The 19,937-nt window shown below is 46.2% G+C and overlaps 2 protein-coding genes across 7 annotated transcripts in view; one reads left to right on the top strand and one right to left on the bottom strand.

The window, feature by feature from the left end:
• The window catches only part of CSAD (cysteine sulfinic acid decarboxylase), a 27,131-nt gene extending 16,120 nt beyond the window's left edge, over nt 1-11,011 (bottom strand). For 2 of the 3 annotated variants that reach the window (XM_081247899.1, XM_081247901.1), the window contains exon 1: nt 10,663-10,738. The gene's annotated coding sequence lies outside the window, so the exon portion shown is untranslated. Of the gene's footprint in view, nt 1-10,662; nt 10,739-11,000 lie in introns of those variants that run through there. The other variant, XM_081247900.1, reaches the window with a different exon arrangement.
• On the top strand, nt 10,650-19,937 carry ZNF740 (zinc finger protein 740). Of its 4 annotated transcripts, none has more exons than XM_081247906.1 (7): nt 10,650-10,768; nt 11,604-11,920; nt 13,882-14,031; nt 14,394-14,483; nt 15,081-15,204; nt 15,512-15,630; nt 17,324-19,937. In XM_081247906.1, exons 2-7 carry the CDS (start codon nt 11,912-11,914, stop codon nt 17,342-17,344), a joined length of 513 nt encoding a protein of 170 aa, XP_081104032.1. In that variant the 5' UTR covers nt 10,650-10,768; nt 11,604-11,911; the 3' UTR covers nt 17,345-19,937. The 4 variants fall into 4 exon arrangements, with proteins under 4 accessions (XP_081104032.1, XP_081104031.1, XP_081104029.1 ...); XM_081247905.1 differs by lacking the exon at nt 17,324-19,937 and adding an exon at nt 16,622-16,844; XM_081247903.1 differs by lacking the exon at nt 17,324-19,937 and adding an exon at nt 16,187-16,757.

The raw sequence follows: 19,937 nt of genomic DNA, 5'->3' as shown, positions 1-19,937 counted from the left end.
GATACAGGGGACACGGGTTCGTGCCCCAGTCCGGGAAGATCCCACATGCCGCAGAGCGGCTGGCTCTGTGAGCCATGGCCGCTGAGCCTGTGCGTCCGGAGCCTGTGCTCCACAACGGGAGAGGCCACAACAGTGAGAGGCCCGCATACCGCAAAAAAAATAAATAAATAATAAATAAAGAGATGGATAACAAAACATAAAAGAACTATAGAAGATCAATCCAAAAGGCCCAAGAGTCAACTAATAGAAGTTTCAGAAAAAGAAGGGAAAATAGGAGGAAAGAAATTAAAAAAAAAAAAGCCTTATAGAACAGGATAGATCAAATGGATCCACTGAATGACCAACAGGAAGACAGATGATAATATTGTTTCAGAACAATGGAGGATCCAAAGACTTCCAGAGACAAAACCCAAACCAGGTCACAGACAAAGGACAGAGAATCAGACCACATCATATTTCGCCCAACACAGGAGAGAGGTCAAGGGAATTCCCAGGACTGTGATGAAGGTAGTAACCATCTTCCGAGGCAAAAAGCAGCAATGACTCTGTTCAAGTGGACACACAACACTGCCTGGCAACATTACTATTCTTCTATTGTCGGCTCTATCTCCAATTCTCTGGAGCAATTATTTCAAAAATTTCCCACACCTCTCAAATTATTGACCTATCAACCTTCTCCCTGTTTCCCTCTCATTTCAAATTTCTTATAGAAAATAAAAACCATCCAAACTCACTCAACTTTTTGTCACCTGCACTCTGGATCCCTCTCTGCCTTACTTCAGTATTTATTCATTATCTGGTATATATGTGCCAAGCACTTTGGTGACCATTAGAGGTCACAATGGAGAGCAAAAGACCACAGCCCTGCCCTCATGAGGTTCACAGTCTAAAGCACAGGTCACAAACTGGAAGACGGAGGGCCAACTGCTACCCATAGACATGGTTTTGTTTGGCTTGCATAGTACATTTTAAAACTTTAAAAAACAATTGTCAATACCGAAACTTCCAGCTTCTTGTGAAAAAAATCAGAAGATCTAGCAACACTGGGTCTGAATTTCAAGGAGCAACAATCGTGTAGTTGGAGTTCCCCCTTTATTATTATTATAGTTGTGCATTCACTGTGTTTTCTTTTCAATTTTTAAAGTTTTGATTAAGCAACATATTCAGGTAGTTCAAAAACCAAATATATGAAAATATTAATAGTGAAAAGTCTAATTTCCACCCCATTCCATATGCCCCATTCCAGGTAACTATTTTTATTAGTGTCTCAGATAATCTTTCAGAGTTTTTAATGCAAATACTAACAAATGTAAATATATATTATTTTCTCCTTTTTCACATAAAAGCATATAATCACTGTTGTGCACCTTGTTTTTTTTCAGTCAACAGTATATGAGTGATCATATAGAACATATAGAACTTCCTCATTCTTTTTTTTTAATATAACAGCTTTATTGAGATAATTTACATACTCTAAAGCATATCCTTTTAAATTGTACAATTCAGTCCCACCTGGGGTACCAAAAATTTTTTTAAATGAAAAATAAATAAATTGTACAGTTCAGTGGTTGTTCATACAGTAACAAAATTGTGCAACCATCATCACTAATTCCAGAACATTTTCATCCTCACAAAAAGAAACTCCCCATTCTCCCCTCCACCCACCACTGACAATCACTAATTGATTTTCTGCCTCTAAAGGTCTGCCTATTCTGGACACTTCACATAAATGGAAACAACCAGTATGTTATCTTCTGTGACTGGCTTCTTTTACTTAGCATAATGTTTTCAAGGTTCATCCATGTTGTAGCATGTATCAGAACTACATTCCCTTTTATGATCAGATAATATTCCATTGTATGGATATACCACACTTTTAAGTATTCATCAATTGATGGACATTTAGGTTGCTTCCACTATTAAGCTATTGTGAATAATGCTGCTATGAACATTAATATACAATTTTTTGCGTGGACATGTTTTCAGTTCTCTTGGGTACATACCTGGTAGTGGAATTGATAGCTCATATAGTAACTTCACGTTTGACTTTTTGTTGTTCCTGTTGCGCCAGGCCTTAGCTGCAGCTCACAGTCTCCTTAGTTGCAGCAGGAGGCCTCTTTAGTTGTGGCATGCGAACTCTTAGTTGCGGCATCTATGTGGGATCTAGTTCCCTGACCAGGGATCGAACCCGGGCCCCCTGCATTGGGAGCGAGGAGTCTTAACCACTGCACCACCAGGGAAGTCCCACGTTTAACTCTTTGAGGAACTGCCGAACTGATTGCCAAAGTGACTACACTATTTTACATTCCCATGAGGGTTCCCATTTCTCCACATCCTTGACGGACTTGTTATTGTCTGTCTTTCTGATTACAGCCATCTGCATTTGTAACTTTGATAAGGATTGCCAACATCCATAGAGGTGACACCAATGTATGAAAGCGCCTGTGTTCTCAGCCTCAGTAACAGAGTATGCTGTCAAACTTCTGAATCTTTTTAATTCGAGGAGTAAAAAATATCTTAGTATAGCTTTATTTTGGTTGAACTCCTGTATTAGTCAGTTTTGCTGTGGTAACTAATGACTTCAAAACCCTACCGTCTTGGGACTTCCCTGGCGGTCCAGTGGTTAAGACTACGTGCTTAAACTGCAGGGGGCGAGGGTTCGATCTCTGGTTGGGGAACTAAGATCCTGCAAGCCGTGCACGGTTGGGGGGCGAGGGGACCACTGCCTTACAACAGAGATTTATTTCTCTTTCAAGGTTTATGTTGGTAGTAGGGTTGGCTATAGCTCTGATTCATATGCCTTTATTCCAAGACCCAGGCTGAAGAAATAGCCCCTACTTGGGACACAATGTTCTCACAGCAGAGAAAACCATGCACCAACTCCTAAAACTTCTGCTCAGACCAGCATACGGCACATCTGGTCAGATCCAGTTGACCAAAGCAAGCCCTGGGGCAGTGGGGTGAGGATTTATATTCCTCCCACAAGGGGGCACTGTAAAGTGCATGACAAGGGATGACGATTGGATGACAATCCTCAGAAGAGGACTGGCCACAGACCCTTAGAATTTTGCATTCTGTTTCACCTCAGTCCACACTAGTCCACCTCACTCATCTGTTTTACCTGCCTGGGCCTGTAGACATCTGAGTTGGACCCATTGGTCTAAGGGGTTCCTCTCCTTCTCCTTAAGGGATACCCTCTTGATTACCCCCGCCCCCCATTTCTCCAACTCTCCTTCCCACTACCTCTTTATCACAGCATTTTAAATTGTCTAAACCTCTCACAACACATTCCCACTCCAGCCACCTCCTCTCCTCAGCCAACCTTCTTAAAAGAGTTGTCTCCACTCCATCTTCATTTCCTCTCCTCTCACACTTTCCTGAGCCTACCACCATGTAGCTTACACCTTCAATGCCACCAAGAACATCCCTGCCTCCAAATCCAATGGACACATATCATCTTTATCCTACTTGACCCCTCTGGAGCCAACAGACATAGTTTGCCATCCCATCTTGAAACATTTTCTTTCCCTGGCTTCTGTATGACTACTCCTGACCATTTCTTAGTTCCCTTTGCCTTTTCACCTTCCTCTGGCCCTCCCTCAGGGTTCTATCCCAGGGCCTCTTTCATATGTGTTCTGCCCCTCTCCCTGGACAATCTACTCTGTTCCCAGGGCTACATGCTGGTGACTCCTCCATCCCAGACCTCTCTCCCCAGCCAAGATCCCTGATGCCACCTGCCTAATTTGGAAGTCTCACAGGACTTCACACTCAACAGGTCCAAAAGTGGACTCATTATGAGCCTTTTTCTTGAGGCTCTTTTTCTTGAGTTCCCTGGTTAGGTGAATGGTACCATCTTCTGAAACCTAGATTCTAACTGAGCTCCTGCCTCCTCGTCCTTGGCTGATTTTTTTCCTTTTTATTTAATCTTCAAATGTTATATCTTTCTTTCTCATTCAAAACATCAGCAGAACACTAAAACCTGGATAAAGTTTTTTCTTCTGGGTTATGCTGTAAAATTCTTTTCCTTAAAAGCACTTTAAAGAGAAGTGGTAACTTTACAGTGGAGAAACCTGGTGGACACCACCTTACCCAAGTGATCAAGGCTAACATCACCAGTAATGGGATGGATAGACATCGTGGGCCTTCTGACATGAGGCATGGAAAAATGGCAAAAATGCACAACCTGAATTTAAACATGAGGAAACAGATGTATCTAAATTGAGGATCATTCTACAAAACAATGTAGCCTGTAATCTTCAAAAATGTCAATCTCATGAAAATCAAAGAAAGACTGAGGAACTGTTCCAGATTGAAGGAAACTAGAGACATTACAACTAAAAGGAATATGTGATCTTAAATAGGCTCCTGGATAAGGAAGAAAAAAACCTGCTGTGAAGAAAGTTACTGGAAGAACTGGTGGAATCTGACTATGAAAGGCCTCATAAGTATTAGAATTCTTCAATCAGTGCTACATTTCCTGAACTTGATCATTACATCGTAGTTATATAAAAGAATGTTCTTATTCTTAGGAAACATGCTAAATCATTTAGCAGCAAAGGAGCACTGTATATGCACTTTCAGTTCAGAAAACAATACTGTGTGTATGTACCTACAAGCATTTTTTTTTTCCTTGCGGTACGCGGGCCTCTCACTGCTGTGGCCTCTCCCGCTGCGGAGCACAGGCTCTGGATGCACAGGCTTAGCGGTCATGGCTCACGGACCCAGCCACTCCGCGGCATGTGGGATCTTCCCGGACCGGGGCACGAACCCGTGTCCCCTGCATCGGCAGGCGGACTCTCAACCACTGCGCCACCAGGGAAGCCACCCATACAAGCATTTTTAATTAATTAATTTTATTTATCTTATTTTTGGCTGCATTGGGTCTTTGTTGCTGTGCGCGGGCTGTCTCTAGTTGCGGCGAGCGGGGGCTACTCTTCGTTGCAGTGCACGGGCTTCTCATTGCTGTGGCTTCTCTTGTTGTGGAGCACAGGCTCTAGGCACGCAGGCTCAGTAGTTGTGGCATGCGGACTCTAGAGCACAGGCTCAGTAGTTGTGGCGCACGGACTTATTGCTCCGCGGCATGTGAGATCTTCCCAGACCAGGGCTCGAACCTGTGTCCCCTGCATTGGCAGGTGTGGATTCTTAACCCTCACAAGCATTAAAAAAAAAGAAACAAAAAACAGCTTTACTGAGATACAATTCACAAACCACAAAACGCACCCTTTTAAAGTGTACAATTCAGTGCGTTTTAGTATATTCACAAAGTTGTGCATCGATCACACTGTCCAGAACATTTTCATCACCCCAGAAAGAACCCCCGTAACTGTTAGCAGTCACCCCCCATGCGCTTTTTTTTTTTTTTTTTTTGCGGTACGCGGGCCTCTCACTGTTGTGGCCTCTCCCGTTGCGGAGCACAGGCTCCGGATGCGCAGGCTCAGCAGCCATGGCTCACGGGCCCAGCCGCTCCACGGCATGTGGGATCTTCCAGGACCGAGGCACGAACCCGTGTCCCCTGTATCGGCAGGTGGACTCTCAACCACTGCGCCACCAGGGGAGCCCCCATGCGCTTTTTTTAAAAACTGGAAAAGATGGAAAAAGTCTTCAAAATACTAACTGCGGTTATTTCTCGGTATTGGGATTATAGATGATTTTCATTTTCTTATTTATACACTTCTATATTTTTATAATTTTATATGATAATTCCATTGACTTATGTAATTAAAATAAAGATTATTTTTAAGCAACATAAAAGATTAAGGAGGAATGAAGGGGCAAAAAGAATTCCAAACTATACAAATTGTCAGGCTCAAGGAATGACCCCATTACACCATGTGGTTTCCCAACTCCTCAATCAACTCTCATCTAAAAGGTCTACCAGGTGACAAAGGTAGCCACATACTGCTCATTTCTACTATGCAGCCTAACTGGCTCTCAGAGAGAGGAACGAGTTCAGGTAGTTCAACAAACACTGACTATCTAATGCCTGGCACTGCCCCAGGTGCTGTGTCTGCCTTGTTTGTTCCAGCTAACAGGCCAAGAGGGAGGCCAGCACATAAAATAAAGGCATGCTCGCTCACTAAAGAAAGGGAAGGCTGGTTAACTCTGCTCAATTGGCCCAGGGCAGCCTTCAAAGAGAAAACTTTCCGGCTCTCCTTAAGGCAATAGAGATCTGGTACAGGAAAAGACTAATCGGTAATCATTACAATACTACCTGAAAAAGTGATGGGGTGGGCCTGAGGGGATAGTGTACCAAAGAAGGTGGGGAAGGTCGCCCAGAAGGAGGCCTGCCTGAGGGCAAAGGGATTAGGGCAGTTGCTTCTTAAAGCACTTTCAGCCAGGCTTATTGTTAGAAAGTGAAAACACTGACCTCCTAGCTGTCTACCTATTAACAAACCCCACTCAACACCCACGTTAATAGTGGCTCCAGTTCTTATGTGTACAGTGTTTTCCCCTCTTTTAGACTGTAAACTCCTGGGAAGAGAGGTCTAAGTCTTATCCTTCTTTAAGTAAAGCACCAAATACGAAATAGGCATTCAGAAAAATGTTAGTTTTCATCTTTCACACTCTGCTCTACCTTCCCCCAAGGTCTTGCACAAACTTGAATAAACTGTTTCCAGGTACTGAAAAATGATGCTGCACTACACTTACATTGATATGCATAAACCAAAAATCAGTATTAAAGATAACTTATTAGATCTGCAAAGGGTTTTTTTTTTCTTCGAAAAGCCTTCTCACCTATGATCTCATTTGAGCCTCACAGTAGTGCTAGAATTTAGCCTGGAAAAGTATTTATTCACCCTCATTTTCAAGTCAAGGGCTCCTGAGCCAAAAAAAGTGAGATTAATTTGTCCAAAATTACAAAGGTGACATGGGAGGAAGCCTAGATCGCTGATTTTCTGGCATCTAGGCTAGTACCTCTCCCATTACATTATTGGTCCCTTTTAAGTCTGGCATTTCTCACCACTTACCACACACACAAATAAACTGCAGGGACTTCCCTGGTGGCGTGGTGGTTAAGAATCCACCTGCCAATGCAGGGGACACGAGTTCGAGCCCTGATCCGGGAAGATCCCACATGCTGCAGTGCAACTAAGCCCGTGCACCACAACTACTGAGCCTGCGCTCTACAGCCCACGAGCCACAACTACTGAAGCCCGCACTCTTAGAGCCCGTGCTCCACAACAAGAGAAGCCACCGCAATGAGAAGCCTGCGCACCACAACAAAGAACAGCCCCCACTGACCACAACTAGAGAAAGCCCGTGCGCAGCAACGAAGACCCAACGCAGCCAGAAATTAATTAATTAATTAATTAATTAAAAAATAAATAAAAATTAAAAATTAAAAAAAATAAACTGCAGCTGAGATAAAGACATAAAACTGAAAACATACAACCATAAAAATACCAGAAGGAAGTACAGGGAAATATTTCTACAATCTTGAGGTAGCATATCACAAAAACCCAAAAGCCGCAGGCAGATCTGACTACATAAAACTTTTAAAATTCTGCGTAAAGAAAGACACCATTAAAGTGGTTAGGGACTTCCCTGGTGCTCCTGTGGCTAAGACTCTGCGCTCCCAATGCAGGGGGCTGGGGTTCAATCCCTGGTCAAGGAACTAGATCTCACATGCCGCAACTAAAGATCCCGCACACAGCAACGAAGATCCCACGTGCCACAACTATGACCCGATGCAGCTACATAAATAATTTTTTTAAATAAAGTGGTTAAAGATGATTTATGGCTTTATTTCCCCTCCCCCACCATTATTTTACCTACTCATTGCTTTCCAAAAACGGTTTTTGCTTTCCTTGCAATTTTTCCTTTCCGTGCAGATTTAAAAGCTTAAGTTCCATGCAAAGTCCTGTTTTAATAAGAATTTAACCTAAATTAAAAACTGTGTCTCTGCAATATTAAGTCTTCCTATTCACGGACATGGTAAAACTCTCCATCTAATCAAGCCTTTTGGGAATTCTCTGACAGTCCAGTGGTTAGGACTCAGTGCTTTCACTGCCTTGGCCCAGGTTCCATCCCTGGTCGGGGAACTAAGATCCCGCAAGCCACGTGGTGCAGCCAAAAATAATAATCAGCCCTTTTTTTCTTCCACTAAAATAATCTGATATTCTTAATGCATAATTTGCAATTTCCTGTTAAATCTATATCTATAATGCAACATTTTTATTGTGAATGAGACCTTTCTATGACATTTTTATGGTTGATTATTGTTCTCATATCTTATTTATATAAGTTTTGTTTGTTAATCGTATATCTGGCGATGCTGCTGAACTCACTGGTTTTAGTATCTTGTCAATTGATTCTCTTTGTGGATGGATATATCATGTGAAAATAATGAGTATAAAAATACGAAAATAATAATGACTTTTGAGTGGCCAGTAGCTTTAATAGAATATTAGTTTTGATTGTAAACATTCTTGTCTTGTTCCTATTTTCACAGGAATGTTTCAAGTATTTTCCCATAAAGCATAACTTTCACTCTAAAAAAAGTTCAAAGATAAATGAAAACCTAAGAGAAAATATTTTAAAAGCATATGACAAATGAAAAGTTAATATAACATAGAGATTACTACCAACCAATACGAAATAGACAAATGATCTTTTTTTCCTTAACAGGCAAAAGATGCGAACAGGCATTTACGAAAACAATTAAAATGGTCAAAAAGCAACGAGATGCTCAACTTCACTATTAACGACATGCAACTTAAAATAATTAAATTACTATTTTTCACCTATCAAGTTGGCAACTGTACAAAAATTCATAGCATCCAGTATTGCCAAGGTTGTAGGAAATGGGGACATTCACACATGGCTCTGACTGTGTATATTGTTACAGACTTCTGAAATTCAATTTCACAGAATCTATTAAAATTTAAAATGCACATATCCTACCTATGAATCTATTTAGAAAAACAAAAAGATAACTATATAAGGATGCTCATTACAGCATGGTTTATAAGACAAAAAAGCTATAAGTAACCTAAATCGTTCATCAGGATGGGTCTAGACAAATTAAAATAGTTGGAATACTATGCAACAATTTTTAAAATGTGAAATGACTTAGAAAATGTCTAAAATACATTTGTGTGGTCCATTGTAGGTGCTCAAAAATATGTTTTGGATGAAATAACAAATTTATGAACATAGAAAAAAGCCTGGATGTATATACACCAAACTTGTAAAGGTGACTACCTTCAGGAGCATGGAATAATAGTAAATGGCAAAATATTTTTTGCCTTTTAATTCTTTTTTTTTTTTTTTTTTTTTTTTTTTTTGCGGTACGCGGGCCTCTCACTGTTGTGGCCTCTCCCGTTGCGGAGCACAGGCTCCAGATGCGCAGCCTCAGCGGCTATTGCTCACGGGACCAGCCGCTCCGAGGCATGTAGGATCTTCCTGGACCGGGGCACAAACCCGCGTCCCCTGCATCGGCAGGCGGACTCTCAACCACTGCACCACCAGGGAAGCCCATGCCTTTTAATTCTTTTGTGCCGTGTGGACTTATTAAAATAAGCATGAGCTAATTTTTTTAATTAAAGATTTATTTCTGATGATCGCGCTCCATTTTATCTGTTCTATGATGATCTTAAGAGCACAAGGATTTGCTGTCAGTTACTCAAAAAGTGGAGCGCTCAGGGAAATGAAATCTGCGTACAAAAAGTGGCTGGCAATTCTTGTCTTCTTTCGTAAGTATTTTTTTTTCTTTTGGCATCTCCGTTAATTCTCCTAAACTCACAATCTGACACACCTAAATAGAATCGACATTTCCTTCCATCAAGTGCACTAAATGCATAGCCCATCTTTAGCAGAACCCCTCCCTGAAGTTGGGAATAGAATTTAAAGAAAGGCTCAAGTTTTCCTAATGTAGCCGGTCCCACGGGCCACCCTGCATCGCTAAGTCTCCAAAGAGATTACATTCTCCTACTGAGGGGAGTCCTATGGCTTTTTCCAGGCGAGGAGGCCAATGTTAGATTGTGGACGGTCTGGAATAAAGGCGGAAGCGATATAAGGAAATCAGAGACCTCGGGGTGCGCAGACTATGCCAGGGCATCCGTTCTCAGATTGGAGTCGAGTGTACTTGGCAGAAGCGTGCAAAAAAAGTTAACTCCCCTCCCAGCTGACGCGGCGGCCCTCAGAATCTGCAGATCTGGGCCTGATGGAAAGGTCGGGGAAAGATGACCTCGACCGAATTACATGAAAAAAGCCTGGTACGAAGTATTCTGGCTTTATTTGGGGCTCCAGGCTCAAAAGCGACAGGGAGAACATCTGGGAGGAAGGGAGAGTGATAGCGCTTCTTCAAGGAGTCCTAACCAGCTCACCTAGCAAAACCGCTCAACGAACACTCAGCGTACCAACATTTCAGGGCACTCGTTCCTTCCCTGAATCAAGATGGCCGCCGGGGCGCGCCCCCACAACGGCGCAAGCGCCGTACCTCCAATCCTCCCTCTTCCCGTCCTTCCGCGCGCCGGCATCGCCCACTCGCCAGCTGCACTCCCTCGGTGAGCCCTCAGCCTCACCCGCTTTCTGTCTGCCCCCGCCCTTCCAGGGTCGCGAGCCCGGAAGTGGATAATGCTGCTCAGGGGGGAGAGGACGAGGGGGGAAGGGGAAGTGCTTCCGGGGAAACGGGTCCCGGGTTGGTGTTTGTAAACTTGCCTCGGTTCCGGCGGGGGCAGCGGTGGCCACGGGGTTGGCACGGCGTGCTGCGGCCTGGAGGAGGGGCCGCGCGACGGGGGAGACAGCAGGAGGCCGCGCCTGGCAGGTAGGAGCACGCCCCAGGGAGCGCAGCGTCGTCTGGGCAGACGGCAGCGCTTCAGCAGTTCGCAGGCCGTGGGGCGCCGCGCGGGAAGGGGGAGGGGAGGGGAGGAGGGGCGCGTGGCGAAGGGAGGGCGCTCCCGGGGAGGGGTAGGGGCCGCGCGCACATCACCGTCCGGCCGCGTCACCGGCTGGGCTGAGGGGGCTTGCTCGGAAGGGACGCGGGCGCGAGCACGCACCTTGCGCGCTCCTCGGCTCTCTCCGGGTGCGTGCGGCGGGCGCAGCGGCTGGCTGGCTGGCTGGCTGGCGCGAGGGAGGGAAGATGGGAGGGAATGCACAGAGCTGGGCTTCGCCTCCCTGCCTTCCACCTCCGCAGCGAGTTTACGTACCTTCGGGCTGACTCGGAGAATGCGCACGTGTGGGCCGGCCCGGGAGCGTACTGCCGGTTCGGTTTCTGCCTGCTGCCCAAGCGCCCAGCCATAGCCCCTGAGCTTTTCTCTACCCCACTTCTGGTCGCCTTAATAGAGTGCGAGCTTCGCGGGCCGGCCCACTGGACACAAAAGCCCCAGAGGACCTCCGCCCCCTTCTTCCAGTTCTAAGATGGCAAATCCAAGCAGTTGGCCTGCTGCAGTTCCTCCACCAGAGGCCCCAGTTACTTTTGCTCCTGTTGGCTGCCCGGAGACCAGTTTCAACTCATGACCTAGAAAGAAAACTCTGCTTGACTGATGTCTTCTTTTGGAGTTGCACAGAGAGCGCCTGGCAAAAAAAGAGTTCACCTCACTGCAGGTTGTATGGTCTGAGGATGTTGCACCTAACAGCCCCCTCTCCCTTTCTGGTTTCAGGTTTCTGAAACAGATCGTGAACTTCATCTAGAGAATTCAGCTGGATAACCAAGACTGGAAGACTCTTTTTCTTCAGACAGTAGGCAGGAGCCAGGCAGAGACCAGGGATTCTTGGAACATCTATCTTCCTTTTGGAGGACACTAAGTTCTGTTTGAAGACAAAGACAGTTCAGTATGGCAGCAGGACTGAAGGGACACGAAGGAGTTGTTACAGTGATTTGGTGACAGTTCTTCAAACAACAGTGTCTTAAGGAGAGGTGGATCGAGAAACTCCTGAACTTTTGGGTTGCATTAAGTGAGAAATCAGCATGGCTCAGGTAAAAAGCTCTCCAGTCCTCCTCCTTCAAGATCACTGGGAAGCGTGTTTGCAGTTTCACTCTTGAATGCTGCCTTAGTCAACCTATTGACCAACCCAGTGAGCGAAGCTCTGTATTAAGCACCAGGGGGAGATCTAGAGGAAGGAAAGGAGACAGGCCACAGCCCCTGCCTTCAGGGAGCTTCCAGTCAAATGAAGGAGGTAGGCTATACTGCATCACAGGCCCTGATGGGACATTTGCAAAGCAACATGTACTCAGTTTACACTTGGTACATTAACTGCTGAAGGGCATGAGGGAGTGAACAGTCTGGTGAATGCTTCATTTGTTTTTTTCAACAGGAATTTAGTGAGCTCCTGTTACATGCAAGGCATTGTGCTGGGAATACAAAGATGAATAAAATTGTCCCTGTCCCCAGCAAGCTTCCAGGCTAGTTGGGTTGGGGCGGGGGGAGATGAAGAGACACTCTATTGTTTATCTTTATATTCACAACACCTAGTGGCTGGCTAGTAGTAGAGACGTAGTGAATCTGTTGATTGAAGGAATGTGCAACAGTAAAGGTGTGTACACTGAAGAAGAAGGAATGATCCTGCTGCTTGGATGAAAAAAGTTGAAGCTGGAAGGACGCATAGGATTTTGCTAGATAAACAAGCAGAACAGGGCATTCAGACAAGGAGAACTGCATGGGCAGAGGCTTAGAGACATGGAAGGATGTGATGATGTTAGGAGTACTGTAGGTAGTTTGCTAGTTAAGGAGGAAAGGATTTAAGTGAGGCATGGTTAGAGGAATATGGTAGATAGTGATAGATGGGAACGTTAGGGTAAGGGAGTTGTTTCCTGGAGAAACAAGCAGAGTGTGACTGAAGGGCCTTTTATGCCTTGCTGAGGAATTAGTCTTTATTCTGTAAGGAATGGGAACTCTCTGAAGAATGTTAAGCAGCAGAGTGACGTCACATCAGTGTGTTTGGAAGGTAATTGTCATTGCAGGGATTCAGGATGGATTGGAGAGACAGGATGATTTGATAGGTTATTGTAGTTATCTGGGTAGAAAAGCTATATGCAGGCAACCCCAGAGCTGCTCCCAGCTTCCTTCCAGGGACCCTACCCTACCAGTCTCACCAGGATGGCAGCCTGATTACAGTATAATTGGCTTTCTTCCAGCTGCATGCATAGCTTCCTCCTTTCCATGCAGAGTAGGGGCCCTTCAGTTTCTTCTTCCTTTGTTTGCAGCCCACTTCACAGCATCGTGTTCACTCTTGCTTAAGTCATTTTTAAACTGCATGTATAGCAGGGAATGTGAAAAAATATGGATATGCACACATATAAATGGTGGGCCGGGGTGGGGGAGAGAAATTGTATATTCAACTCCAAAATCCTTCCAAGTGTTTTAATTTTTATATCTATTGTAATTGGCAACATCTAGGGAATTTAAAATCTACGGGGAGAAATTAATCTAACTTTACTGATAAACATGTTTGTAGGACCCGATAGAATGTATGTTTGGCACCAGTCGGCTCTGTGAAGCTGAGTGTCATCAAGAGAGGAAGAAGGAAAAAAAAAAGGAAGAAGGAGGTTCCCCTAGAAATCTCCCATGTCAGTGGGTCAACAGGAGAGACCCTCATGCCCACACACAAAACTTAGAAATGCTTCAGAGTAATACATAGACACATGCTTTACCCAGCACAGTGCTAATGACAGAAGTGTCAGTGACAGAAGTGTCAATGACATTGATTATTCACTTGGTCTGTATCTAAATGCTGACAGATGACAAAGTGAGTAGTTCCTGGTGAGATGAGTTAGGGAGGACTCTTGAAGGAAGCAGGATTTTGTGGTGAGGAGGAACGCTCCCTAGAGAGAAGCAGCATGTTAGCAGCTGGGTGTGAAAGGTAGTTCTATAGAAGTTGGCAGTCTGTTTTTGCCGTGCCCTGCCAGGTGACCTGACACCTCGTCTCCTTTCAACTTAGGCAAGTCTCCTGGCTTGTGAAGGCCTAGCAGGTGTGAGTTTGGTTCCCACTGCAGCCAGCAAGAAGATGATGCTGAGCCAGATTGCCAGCAAGCAGGCCGAGAATGGAGAGCGGGCAGGTAGCCCTGATATGCTGAGGTGCTCGAGTCAGGTACAGCACTTGAGTCCATTGCGGCACCTGGGGGTCGGGTGGCCCGAGCTCTCTGCCAGAAGATGCCCAGCTTTGATTCCTTAGTGCTTCTATTTAGGGAAGTGGGAAAGGGGATCCAGCTGGGGAATGAATGAATGTGGGTATTTTAGAGGATACAGAAAAGGGTACAGAAAAGGAAGGTCTTTTCTGTACAGCAGCTCCTTAAAACCAGGGTACTTGGAGAGGAAACGAATGCGTACTTTCTCTAAACCTCTGGGGCAGGTGATTTACTCTCATTTATAAGTTGTCTCAAAGCACCTTTTTGGCCTCCTGTCTTGTGTTCTGAGATGGACTATGAATTTAGATTTGATTTGTATTCAAAGAGCCACCGAAAAGACAGCGATAAGTCCCGGAGCCGCAAAGACGATGACAGCTTGGCTGAGGCCTCTCATTCAAAAAAGACTGTTAAAAAGGCAGGTAATGGGGAATTCCCAGCGGTCCAGTGGTTAGGACTGGGCGCTTTCACTGCCGAGGGCAGTCCCTGGTCAGAGACTAAGATCCCACAAGCCATGCAGCACGGCCAAAAAAAAAAAAAGAAAAGAAAAAGGCAGGTAATGGGGTAACCCCCAAACTGGTCCGGTTTGGGAATAGGGCAGTCCTCCTCTTTCTTCCCTCTCTGGCTCAACCCGGAGCTCTCCCTAGATGTTTTGCTCCCTCATAGCCAGTGAGTGTGTCACCCTGATTCCATCCAGAGACCACTTTGGTAATTGATCTCTGCCCTCTCTGAACCATCCTTGGTAAGGGAAGGAGGGTCAGGGGAGCATGAAATTCTGTGGCAGAGGGGCAGGCCGACTCCCCCTCGGGTCAATTCAGAGTGTTGGGTTTGACAAGGCAGATAGCTTGCCCGCCCTACCTCCTTCCTTAGAAGGTCTTGTAACTCTACGGAATGTGGGCAATGACAGCACCAGAGAGCCTGCTGTGTCCAGCAGTCGGACACAGACCCAGAGCAGCATGGGGGCAAGCAGGGGGCAGAGGGACAGCCTCATGACTGACCTGACTCTTGCCCCCAGGTGGTGGTAGTGGAACAAAATGGTTCTTTTCAAGTAAAGATTCCCAAAAATTTTGTTTGTGAACACTGCTTTGGAGCCTTTAGGAGCAGTTACCACCTCAAGAGGCACATCCTTATTCATACTGGTAAGTCTCTTGCTCACATTCAAAGGGGGAGAATAGTCCCTAGTTTGTATGATATTTGTGTGTAGCTCTTGTTGGGTTTATTTTGAGGAGTAAGTATTAGAAATACTTACTAATAGAGAAAGAAGGTAAGTGAATGAGGCAGAGAGATTGTATGTATCTAGTGTCACTGAGACCAGCAGCTTTGGGGACCCTTCCCCATTAGGTGTCTGCACATTACTAAAAGTTAAAGATTTCTGGGAAAATACCTGGAATGAGGTCCCTGCCATGTATACCTCCTGATGTTCGCTTCTCTCTCCACCTGGGCCAGGTGAGAAGCCATTTGAGTGTGACATATGTGATATGCGCTTCATCCAGAAGTACCACCTGGAGCGTCACAAGCGTGTACACAGTGGGGAAAAGCCTTACCAGTGTGAACGGTGTCATCAGGTAAGCTCACGTGTCATCCATTCACGCCCACACACGAACTTTCTTCCCTAAGAACCAGGGCTTGCCAGCATTCCCTGCCTGACGAGGGGCCACCTAGCATTCTTGGCCATGATAGAGTTAGTACCTCAGGGTGATGTATATCTCTCTGGCCTTATGCAGCTGATCATGGGTAGGGGCCATTAGAATAATTGTAATAATAGTAATAGCGTTTTTCGTGTACTTACTCTGTGCTAGGCACTGTGAGAGCATATTTGACATTACTTTGTTTAACCTTCACATTAACTCCGTGAGGAAGCTGTGTTGTCCTGATTTCACCCATAGGGAAATTGAGATTTAGAGAGGTTGAGTTTCCCAAGGACACAGCAGATCCGGGACAAGAGACCAACTGAATCGAACTTCAGAGCAGGTGCACTTCGGAGGAAGAGATAAAATCTCTGCCCTGGGAGGTCAATATCTGATCTGTAGAGAATGTAAGAGCCAGGACCAAAATAAGACAAGAACAAGAGATGAGAAACGATAACAACTAACACTTCCTGGATGCTTTGCTGGGTCTCAGGCTTTGCTCCGTGCTCTTAGGTTGAATCTGCAGAACACTAGAATGAAAGCTCCAGGAGGCAGAGACCTTGTCCCTCTGGTTCTCCACTCTGTCCTCAGCCCCAAGAACTGTACCTGCCTTGAGGTAGATACTCAATAAATATGTGATAAATGAAGCAGCCACTCTGTGAGTAGGTACCTTTAGTCCCATTTTACAGATGAGTGTACAGATTCAGGGCTGTTAGATAACTTGCCCAAGATCACACGGCTACTAAGCACTAGGCCAGAATTGAGACTTCAGAGCTTGTGTTCTTAACTACTGTGCACTCATGCCATCTGTGTATGTGCCAAGGGGGTGTAGAATGGGATGTGTGCCTCTCCCGTGTGGGGAAGGCAGCTCTAGCCAATATTAACTGAGTTTCTCCTCTCAGGCACTTAACCCTCCCTTTCTTCTCAGTGTTTTTCTCGGACAGATCGATTACTCAGACACAAACGGATGTGCCAAGGGTGCCAGTCCAAGACTTCCGACGGGCAGTTTTCTCTATAGGCGCAAGGGGCCCCGGGTGGTGGGAGTGATCAGAAGATTCTACCGAAGAGCGCACCCCTCTGGTCTGATGGTCCCACCACCACCCCGTCTGTACCTGTCCCCCTCCTGGAGGAGTGGACCCAGGAGACCAGAAGAGTGCATCGGGGACAGCGGGCCCCAGAGCTTCAGCTCTGTAAATAATCTGAGACTATGAGTATCTCGGGGAAGTTCCTTCAGCATTCCTGGGTAGGGAAGCTAGTCCCTGGACCCTTGTCTGAGGTCATAGGTGGGGACTAAAGGTACAGGACCAAGACTGAAGTGTGGCTCCCACAACCTTGGACTCCAGCTGGCAGCTGAAGTGGAAAAGATCGGGGAGAGGGATTTGTTTGTTCTGTTCTTGTTTTTGTTTATCCAAAAACAATTTCAGCAGGTGCACTGTGGAAACAGGTAATATGGAGGTATAGAGTCCTGGTCAAAGTAGGGACTGTGGCTGGTCCAGCCCTCCCCCAAAATTGAGTTTGTAGTCGCAGTTGATCCTCAATGTTCCACAGCCCTGTACCTCATCTCCTGTTTGAAGGAGAATAGGATCAGGGATGGCAGCTGAGCTTACTTTGGTCTCCTTATACACTGTAGGGACAAAAGGAAGAACAGTGACAGGAGCAGACAAGGGCTGGATCCAAGAAGAGTGGACAGGTACCTCTCATTTCCTTCGGGGAAGAGCAAGAGTTGTGGCCATGGCTGTTGTAATGGCCCATGCCACACTGGTACCTAATGGGGTCAGCTCAAGTGCCTTCTGGAGGAAACTTGGGTGAGAGTGGCCCTTGAAGCCCCTTTTCTTTCTCTCTTTGGGCAGTTGGTCTTGGAGATAGTTTTTGGCTACCTCGCTGATATTGACTCCTAAGCCAGACCGATGTTGAGCAGGAAGTCATGGATGTCAAAGTGGGTTCTCTCTCCTTGTGCCCTCTTAGGAGCAATCCAAGACTAGCCCCAAGTTGGGTAACAGCTGTTGAAGAAACGAAAGGAATTTGGTGTCCCCTGATATGACTGTTGAGCAGTGTGAGCTCTTCTCCCTGCCCAAGTCCTATCACTGTATTCAGGTAGAGGAGATAGGGGTCTGGCCTTCAGTCGCAAAGAACAAGGTCTTGGCTTCCTTCTTGATGGCTGTCCCTACCCAACCAAGAACTGCGGTGGGTGGGGATGCTGCGGAGAAAAAACTGAGGAGGAAACCTAACATAGGTTTTACACTTAACTGTACTCTTTGCTCCTCTCTGCTCCGACCCCACACCCTGTCCAGCCCCCAAAAAGTGATCGGGGTGTGTGTGGGTGTGTGTGTGTGTGGTATGTGAGTGAGTGTTTTTGTATGCTTGGAGATGGCATATTATTGAGCCAAACCCTTCTCTAGCCCTCAGCTCAGGGGAGGATGAGCATAAAACAGCCTCTCCTGACCACCTCCCCCACCCCAACAAATCTGAAGGGTGCTTGAGGTCCCAAGAGAAGCTGAAGAACTCAACTTAGGGGACTGGAGGGCTTTGTTTTGGAGGGGTTTTTTAAGATTGATTCAACAGACTGGTGGTTAGGATGTTTCTAACCCAAACCAGGGCTTGTGAATATGAATTTTCTAAAGTGAAATAAAAACCCTCTTCCTGCTAAGGAAAGGATCCTTATAGGAGGTTCTGGGTTTGGTTGACTCCCAGGTTGTGGCCTGCCCTGACCTGTGGGGAGGAGGGGTGAGTAATTATGGAAGAATCATGGAGACTTGACTTGGTGAACCTGACCAAGCTGTCAGTGGGGATCTGAGATGGCAATCTCCAGGAAGTGATTTCATTTCCCAGAAAAATGTAGGCAGTAGCAGCAGCAGACTCCTGGCTGTTACCTATTCAGGAGGAAATCGCGGGGTGGGGGTCTCCATACCTCTGAGGTGTGAGGATTTCAGGGAAAAAGAAAGGGGTGGCACCCTTTAGATCTTGCCTGACAGCATCTGAGATCCTGTGGGGGAGACGCTGGGGAATGTGTTTGCTACCTGTGCTCTTCTGGTTCTGTGCTGGCACTCCCATTTAATGTGGTCCAGAAACTAGACCGCGAGTCCTTGGACCTGCCCTTGGTCCCTGCAAGTAGGGCATCTTTCTGCATGTGAGCCAGCCCCCTCCCTGTTAGAGGGCTCTGCTGGGGGCTGGGATTTGTCTAGGATACATTTAGAAAATTCTGTCCTTCCAAACGCGCTTTTGAAAGTGGGAGGCTTTGCTTCCTGTCACCTGCGGCTAATCTGTTTATGGTTGGGGTGAGTTGGGGTATGTGTGGAGAGAATCACACGAGTGATCTGTGCCCCTGACTGTGCGAATGTGTGTTTAGGTCCAGATGTGCCCTGGCCCTTTGCAGACCTTGGCTTCCTGCCTGGGTGGGCGGGAGAGAGGGAACTTCTAAGCGAATGTGCAAAGAGCCATACCAGAACCACCCCTGCCGAGGACTGGGTGAGGGGAAACACAGGAGCAGGTGGTTAGCTCAGTTGTCCAGGTGCTGATGTTCTGGGGCCATGGATGTGTGAGGAGAGAGGAGCTGAGAGGCCAAAGGAGTGATTTAGCGCCCAGGGAGCCCAGGAGTCCCACTTACACCCCAGGGAAATCACAGACCAAGACCGCTGCAAAGGCTCCTGGGCCCAATGTTCCACCCCACTGCTGGGTGGGGTCTAGCACTGGAAAGCCGCCTCAGGTGTGTCTGGAGTGAAGGGAGAGGGAGGTAGGGCCGGCTCTCAGATACCAGGACATGGGATTCAGGGACCTGGGAAAGAGTAGCGCCAGTTCCTAGGTGGGCTTCTGTACCAGGTCCCACCAGCCCTGCCCTTCCCAGCACCCCAAGTCTTTTCCGTCCACCCCCCCCAATAGCCTCTTGTCATCACTTAGCTACTGATTGTGCCCCCATGGCTTGACATTGGAGGGTTAAATGAGGTGTGGAGTCCGCCACAACTTTTAACCCTCTCCCCAGATGTTCTTTGCCTCTACATGGCCCTGGGGCTTTTATCTTAATCCCTCCTACCCTACCTTTCCTCTCCATCGTCTTTTTTTTTTTTTTTTTTAATATACTTATTTTGCTATTGGGGGAGGGGAAAATCAAATGAACAAGATCACTTTTAAATGGTAGTTTTTATAAAATGTTATAAACTTGTATCTTTTTACCATTAAAGTGCAGTGTATGTTCCTTCGTGATATATTTAGGATATTTAAATAAAAAGAAAATGGGGCTTTTGTACATA

The sequence above is a fragment of the Mesoplodon bidens genome (genome assembly GCF_964165515.1).
Source record: "Mesoplodon bidens genome assembly, chromosome: 11".
NCBI classification, from domain to species: Eukaryota; Metazoa; Chordata; class Mammalia; order Artiodactyla; family Ziphiidae; genus Mesoplodon; species Mesoplodon bidens.
The sequence above is the reverse complement of the archived record's forward strand: the minus strand, read 5'-3'. Positions and strand labels throughout refer to the sequence as shown.

What these genes read in the sequence shown, in the direction of transcription:
- ZNF740 (XM_081247903.1), top strand. An exon ending in TGCTGAGGTGCTCGAGTCAG is followed by an intron (nt 14,032 to 14,393) that starts GTACAGCACTTG and finishes TTGTATTCAAAG; the next exon opens with AGCCACCGAAAAGACAGCGA. An exon ending in GCACATCCTTATTCATACTG is followed by an intron (nt 15,205 to 15,511) that starts GTAAGTCTCTTG and finishes CACCTGGGCCAG; the next exon opens with GTGAGAAGCCATTTGAGTGT.